General features: G+C 34.9%; 1 protein-coding gene across 2 annotated transcripts; it reads left to right on the top strand.

Annotated features, from left to right (window-relative positions):
• Positions 1-412: 412 nt before the first annotated feature.
• Positions 413-6,326, top strand: cidec (cell death inducing DFFA like effector c). 2 transcript variants are annotated; one of them, XM_016486590.1, is made up of 7 exons: positions 413-539; positions 998-1,074; positions 1,252-1,393; positions 1,818-1,967; positions 2,619-2,651; positions 5,028-5,218; positions 5,678-6,326. In XM_016486590.1, the coding sequence occupies exons 2-7, from the start codon at positions 1,025-1,027 to the stop codon at positions 5,829-5,831; spliced, it is 720 nt and encodes a 239-aa protein (XP_016342076.1). In that variant the 5' UTR covers positions 413-539; positions 998-1,024; the 3' UTR covers positions 5,832-6,326. The 2 variants fall into 2 exon arrangements, with proteins under 2 accessions (XP_016342076.1, XP_016342075.1); XM_016486589.1 differs by having other exon boundaries at positions 413-532; positions 5,678-6,325.
• Positions 6,327-7,824: the final 1,498 nt, after the last annotated feature.

Genomic DNA, 7,824 nt, shown 5'->3' with positions numbered 1-7,824 from the left:
ATCCTGACCTTTTGTACAACACATACTTCATGGTTTTTGAAAACAACAATAAAAACTTATTTACTTTATTTATATATTTACATTTACGAACAGGTCAAAGAAAATAGATACTAAAAGTATTACTTTATTTTCCTTAATTTTCCCTCCTGTATTTACATCTTGTTGTTTCCCCTCTGGCAATCAAATGATTGGCCTTACAGCTCTACAAGCTAGTTGATATAAAGTGTCTTATCTTTTAACATAGTAGTATGTGCTTCATGTGTTTCCATATATCTTTTATTTGTTCATGCACCAGTGATAAACCTCAGAAAATGGTCACGAGTGGTGTGACTGAGCTGGGACCAAGAGACTCTTATACATTATTGCTCAACATAGCATGACCAAATACTCATGCTGTCAGAGTGGAACAAAGGTGAAAAAATTAGTTTTGCAATGATACTCCGAAGCAACGAACAGACCAGACACACAGATTTTCTGTAAATACGGCACAATACCAGAGCAAAAATTGGATCCAAAGAGCTTTCTTTTTAAGGTATTGTGTAATTACTATTACTATAATTAATCTTATTATAATTTCTTGTGAATAATTATGTACACAAGTAATCCTTTTTTACAAAATTCAAGAAGTCTTGAGGTCTAGCCTTTGATATGTTCAACTTTACAAAAGATTCTTAATAGACAAAGACTAGATATTAGATATTCTTTTCACAGTATCAGTTTCCTGTTCTGTGTGCATTTAGATAAGTATGTATTTGACAGTGCTACATGTGTCCCTGTTAAGCAATCCCTATTGCTTGCCACTAGTATATACAGTATTTTAGCTATTATTGTTCATGCTATTTATTTACTTATGTTATTTACATTTACATTATTTACATTTAGTCATTTAACAGACGCTTTTATCCAAAGCGACTTACAAATGAGGACAATAGAAGCAATCAAAAATTTTATTTATTTTTATTTATTTTTAAATGCATTATTTACTGTATTCTTGAAGGTTACTGGAGCTATACCGTTGATTCCAATGGAAAATGCCAAGAAATCCCTTGATGTGTTCTCAACCTCCCTTTCAAAGTAACTGTGTTTGTATTATGATTGTCTGTTTATATGCCAATTGTATATATGCCAATAGATTAAGCTTCATTCCATATATTTGTGTAAAACTGGGGACTGAGATTTCAAGCAAACCATTTTGTACCTCTGTCTGTCTCTGTGTGTGTGTGTGTGTGTGTGTGTGTGTCACGTCCACAGATGCATATCAGCCTGCGGTTCTATGACACAGCAGCTCTTACCACGTTGGCCTCAGCACTCCAGACCCTTCCGGGTCATCAACTCTGACCGCTCCATTAAGAAAGGCATCATGGCAAATGACCTGAGAGATCTACGGAACAAGGTGAGGACAGGAATTAAATCAAAGAAACAATAAGAAACATACTCAGGAAGTCCTTGTTTCTGCAAGCTACCAATTATTAAGTACATTGGAACATTTGACCATTTGACACACTTGAAAATAATTGATCAATGGTATCAATGCTTGATACATGAAAGTTAAATAAGACACATTTTTATTTAACACTATTACGGTGGAGTAAAATGTCTAATTATGTTGAATTAAACTACACTGGATCACATAATGTTTCCATTACAACTGTCCGTTATTCACCTTGGTTCTTAGTAGTGGTTAAAATAAATGATTATATGTGATAACTCAAAAGTTGGAGGGTTAGTGCCATGTAGAGCCAGCCTAAGAACAGGAGCACTTCTTGAAATTCCATCACAGTTGCTCTAAAGATCTTTGAATGTTTTTTCCCTTCTAGGTGATGGATGTATTCCACATGCACTGCATTCGGGCTTTAGTGTTGAATGAGGATGGAACTGGAGTGGATACAGAGGACTTTTTTCAAACATTAAAAGATAACACTGTCCTAATGGTCTTAGGGGAAGGACAGAAGTGGGCTCCACAGCAGGTCAGTGTTTTCATCTAAGGTAAGATCAACAGCACAGAGACATGTTTGTTGAAATTGACTGTAATATAATGCATTTTCATGATGTTCTTGGACTGTGTTCATTTTATCAGCATTCTTGTGCTCACACGATTACTTTCAAATTATATGCTCTGTTGTATAGATCCCACTTAGTGCAATTCTATATTTAGTGGTTTATAGTAACATAATTAATTAGACATTAACCATTTTCACAATTCCATAATAATTTTGGTCTACTGACACACACAACATCATGTCTAGTATAATTAGGGACACAAATTTATGTTCCACTGTGATTAACATGCACTTTGATAGCACCTCCTGGTGGAACCATTGAACTGCAGACTGAGTTTAGATCTTGTGCAATAGACATCTGAGAGTCATGTCTATTCTCAGCTTATTGACCTATTTCTTATGAAAATAGCAATGTGTCAGCCACCAGTGTGTTGAAGGAGACGAAGGTGAAGGAGGTTTGAAATGTTCATGCAAGCATGTGATAAGTCTAGTCTAAGTCGGTTGGCCAGAGTTAAAAGACTTAATTACTCAAACTATGTTATAGGATCTTAAACACATTGTCGATCGAAATTAATTTAGATGTCAACACACGCATAAAGGAATTTTTTTTTTTTTCAGAAACACTTTCCGGGTCAGAAGAAAGTAGAAAGGGTAAGTGTGAAGAATGAAATGGACCTCCTTAAAGCATATCTGATCAAGTGTCAAGTGTTTTTTTATTGTAATTTCTTTCCTGCATTGCGAGGAAGAAAAAAAAAAAAAAACAGTGTCTCTGGGAGTACAGAACATACAGAGTACAAGTCTCATACAGAGCCTATAGTTAGATTCCTTGCTCTCTCCTGTCTTCTAAGAAACCTTTTTAAAGGTCACGGTACCTTATAAGCGATCAATCTGGAATGCTCTACATAGGCAGCATCAGTCATGTGACCTTTGCATGTTCCTAGGCAACCAGCCTATGCTCTTCAGGATTAGACTAAGGCTTTCAGATCAAGTTTCAGGCAAGACATTGATAAAACTGTATATGATTTTGTGAAACATCTTTGTGATTCTACACCAGCTCAAAAATGAAAATCAATACATAGCTAGAGTTTACACCTGAGGTTAATCGTTGCCTTTAAACAGCGCCATTTTAACAAACCAAAAAAATAAATGAATAATAATAATACAGTATAGATATATTGGTGCAGAATGTTGTTATTGTTTGTATATATTGTTTATATTTAGAATCAGAATCAGAATCAGAATGAGCTTTATTGCCAGGTATGTTTACACATACGAGGAATTTGTTTTCGTGACAGAAGCTTCCACAGTGTAACAGAATGACAGTGACAGAACAAAAAACACAGATAATAAAAAATAAAAAATAGAACAAGTAAATAAGGAATAAAAATATATAAATCGACAATTGTATGTGCAGGTATATTACAATAGACAGTTTTGTATGTACAGGTACTGTATATTATGTGCAAATTTTAGGTGTAGACTGAGTATGAGTGTTAGATAAATAAGTGTATGAGTGTATAAATAGTGTGTGTTCCACAGTTATTGTTAAGTGTTCATGAGATGGATTGCCTGAGGGAAGAAACTGTTCCTGTGTCTGGTCGTTCTGGAGCTCAGTGCTCTGTAGCGTCGGCAACAGTTCAAAGAGTGGACTGAATCCATCCTCTGCACTTCAATAACTGTCTGGTTCAGCTCAGCTACCTGCTGCTTTATAAACTAAGCCCATCTTGACACCATCCCAGCAAAGGATACATTCGATGTTTCATTAGAATTTGACGAAAAATAAGGCATTCTAAGGAGACAGAATATTTAAGAGATCTACATTTTGGAACAACCTTCACATTGTGCATACAATGCCTCTGAAGGCAGCTCACTATGTTTTGAAACAGATATTATGTACTTACAATACCAACAATTATTTCTAATAATTATACTGGCCCAACTTCCTTTACAATACTGGTTGCTCTTTTTAAGGCACTTTCATGCTAAATGCAAAAAAGTGAACAAATCACAGACTAATGGTCATTTTTCAGAATATTTCAGAATCATGCTGAAAGAAAAGCAAATTTACAGCCATAGAATAAAGGGCACAACACAAATACACCTTTCAGCTGCCCATCCGTGATATATTTTTACTGTCACTAAAACATTCTTATTAATCAAATGTAGTATCTACTCTGGCCTAATGATATTTAATATGAAACTTATTTCAGAAATAAAAATAACAATTTATTAACTTTTCTTTACAACCAAAAGGCTTTGGAAAATTCTTAGTATGACAGATATGTCATTCCTTACAAGATGTGTAGTCCTGCAAAGAAAAATGTATGTATCTCAGTAAACTGTGATTTTAATTCTGCGAGTGCACAAATAATTTATTTGTGGAGGACGCTGTGTGTAGTAACAATGTCACAAGGGGACTCAGAGATGAGTGGGGACTGGATCTAAGTGCAGACAAAACATTATAATAAAGATAAATCAAATCAAACAAGACAATAGAAATAAAAGAAACAAAACAGAAACATCAAATAAACAAAACTGGAATTAAGAAAACCCACAAAATGCTAGGGAAAACAACCAAGACCTAACAAAGCACAATGAAAATCAAGTGCTGAATAAACAAGGGATAAATGAGAGAAACAAGGAACACCTGGAGAAAATCAAGGAACTAATCAATAAAGAAACTACAACCTGACTACAAAACTAAAAAAGGAAACATACCAAAATTTCAACATAAAAGTCCACAGAACAGGGAATTACACTTTTTATTGCATCCTTCAATTCCTTCATGTCTATCCTGCACATTACCTCCCCCTCTCCCCATATGTCCTTCTTCAATAATTTTGAGATTTTGACTGAAATGCCAAATACCACATCTTTTTTCCCTCTCTCTCTCTCTCTCTCTCTCTCTCTCTCTCTCTCTCTCTCTCTCTCTCTCTCTCTCTCTCTTTTTTTCTCTCTCTCTCTCTCTCTCTCTCTCTCTCTCTCTCTCTCTCTCTCTCTCTCTCTTTCCATGTCATTACTACACAGAAATATACAACTAAGAGTGATCCTGGATGTGGCTGGAAAAAAACAAGGAAAGACGTTGCCAAACTGACTTTTGATCTTTACAAAAATCACCCACAGGATTTTATTGGCTGCCTAAATGTGCAGGCAACATTGTATGGAATGTACTCTGTGTCATATGATTTGCAGTGCTATAAGGCAAAAAGAATGCTAAGGTAAGTGTATTTGTCCATGTGTGTCATTAGAAGCTCTGTAGTTTGAGATAGGGAGAGAAAGAAATAGTATAATGTAACAATTAAAGTATGTAAGCCAACACAGGCCATTAGATGATGGTATCTTATCAAGGATTCATGAATCCCAGGTGCTTAGCAATGCTTTCCTGCTTACCCTGCTTTAGGGATTACTTTTAAGATTGAGACATGGTTCACACTAACCACTGTTTCTCGAGAAAAACAGATTTGGTAAATTCCAGGCTTTGCGTGCCACTATAAAGACTTATACCTATTCACTCAGCTGATATACAAATAGTCTTGTGTGAAGTGCATGTATAAATAGTCAATAATAAATTATACAAAACAATAGATCATAAATTATCTTTATTTAACTTACTATATTATAGAAAGTAAACACAAAAGGCTTATGTCTCACTGATCTTCTTTTCTCTCTGCTAAAAGGGAAGCCCTAAGATGGACTCTCTTCACTATGCAGACTACTGGCCATGTTTTAGTAGGAACTTCGTGTTATATGCAGCATCTTATTGATGAGGACGAGAAAATGGAGGCACAACTGATATCGCCTGCATGCATCATCAAGCAGTTACAACATTAAACGATGGTGTTTCATGGCTAGGGCAAACTAACCAGAGTGCACTGCTTGTTGATTTAATGCTTCATAAAATGTATAATTGTGAGTTATTAACTTCTATGTAAACAGCAAAATGTACAGTTAAAGTTAACAATGTTTACACATAAAAAAATATATAAGAAATTAAACGTTAATGTTATTTCATTTAATTTGGCTTTAAATTTTAATTCCTATCCTCACAAAATTGTAAACCCAACTCTTACATGTGAGAGGTTACACCACTCTTGAATTTTAAATTTCATGAACATGTCTGGGGGGACACAAGGTTACATGTGGTTTGCCATTGCAAGGACGATCAGCTGTCCTTCCTATCTCCCTTAGGCATCTTACATTACGGATATTGAAGTTTATATCTGCAGTCCTCATGTAGTCAGAGTCCGTATAGGTCTCTTTAATATCTATGGTTTAAGGTTTGTTTTTATGTATAAAAAAAAGTATGAAAAATATTGTTTAAACCCTTTCCAATAAAGATCTGTAAAGCTTATTTTGATTTTACTAAATTATCTGTAAAATACCTTATCCTGAAAAAGGAACCATTCTTTCTTTCCTTTTGATTACATATGGGACCCTGGACCACAAAACCAGTCATAAGGGTCAATTTTATGAAATTGAGATTTATAAATAATCTGAAAGCTGAACAGATAAACTTTCCATCGATGTATGGTTTGTTGGGATAGGACAATATTTGGCTGAGATACAACTATTTGAAAACCTGGAATCTGAGGGTGCAAAAAAATCAAAATATTGAGAAAATCGCCTTTAAAGTTGTCCAAATTAAATCCTTAGCAATGCATATTACTAAGCAAAAATTAAGCTTTGATATATTTACAGTAGGAAATTTACAAAATATCTTCATGGAACATGATCTTTACTTAATATCCTAATGATTTTTGTCATAAAAGAAAAATGTATAATTTTGGCCCATACGATGTATTGTTGGCTATTGCTACAAATACTACCTATGACTGGTTTTGTGCTCCAGTGTCACATATAGATACATATTACCAGTGGTGGACGAAGTACACAAATCAAGTACTTTTTATGAAATGTAGTGAAGTAAAAAGTACGATCTTATGCTTTGGAATTTAGTGAAGTAAAAGTAAAAGTTACTCAAAATAAAACTACTCCAGTAAAGTACAGATACTTGAAAAATTTACTTAAGTACAGTAACGAAGTAAAACTACTCCGTTACTGTCCACCACTGCATATTACATATAGATAGATATGTTCTTTATTATAGCCTAAGAACATAGAAGACCATTCAATTTATATTCTTTAACAATGTCAACAGAATAAAAGTACTTGTATGCTGTGAGGATTGTATTACCACATATTTCCACAAGAGGACAAACAGGGATAACAGAGAGGAAAGTGCTTGTACCATGGCACACAGATTTATCGATCTATCCATGTTCTATGGTTGTGGATAGAAGGGGTACAGCAACGGCCAGAAGTGAAGCAAAATCTTGCCAGAAGGACAGGAAGAAAGTGAAAAAAAAAGAATAAAATAAAATAAAAATAAATTAAATGGACAGTAAAGAAGACAATTGCAAACTAATCAGCCTACATTGTGGCAAAGTCCTTTGAACTAAAATCTCTTTAAATCACGCCGAATGGACAGGAAAAATGAGACCGTGATTTTGGTTTTGCAAGACATGCATCATTTATCCTTGCTAGCCACAACCATGTTTTGTTAGTATAGTTCCCTATCTGTCGGTCACTACGAGTTATGTCGTAATGACATAGGGGGTTTACTTGAGAGCCCCAATCCGCTCTGAATTTCAGAGAAAACGTCAATGAATTTTGACTAGTGGATTTTGCATACCTGAGCCACTCCCTGTGCATACGGGTATAAATAGGCGACAGGTGCATCCACTCATTCAGATTTTTGCTTCGGAGCCGAGTGGGTGAATGATTTCTTCTCCACGAAGCCTTTCTGGCTCGCGTCTTTTTAAAG

Source organism: Sinocyclocheilus anshuiensis, unplaced genomic scaffold, assembly GCF_001515605.1.
Source record: "Sinocyclocheilus anshuiensis isolate Anshui unplaced genomic scaffold, SAMN03320099.WGS_v1.1 scaffold101, whole genome shotgun sequence".
Classification (NCBI taxonomy): Eukaryota; Metazoa; Chordata; class Actinopteri; order Cypriniformes; family Cyprinidae; genus Sinocyclocheilus; species Sinocyclocheilus anshuiensis.
This window is presented reverse-complemented; position numbering and strand designations above follow the sequence as displayed.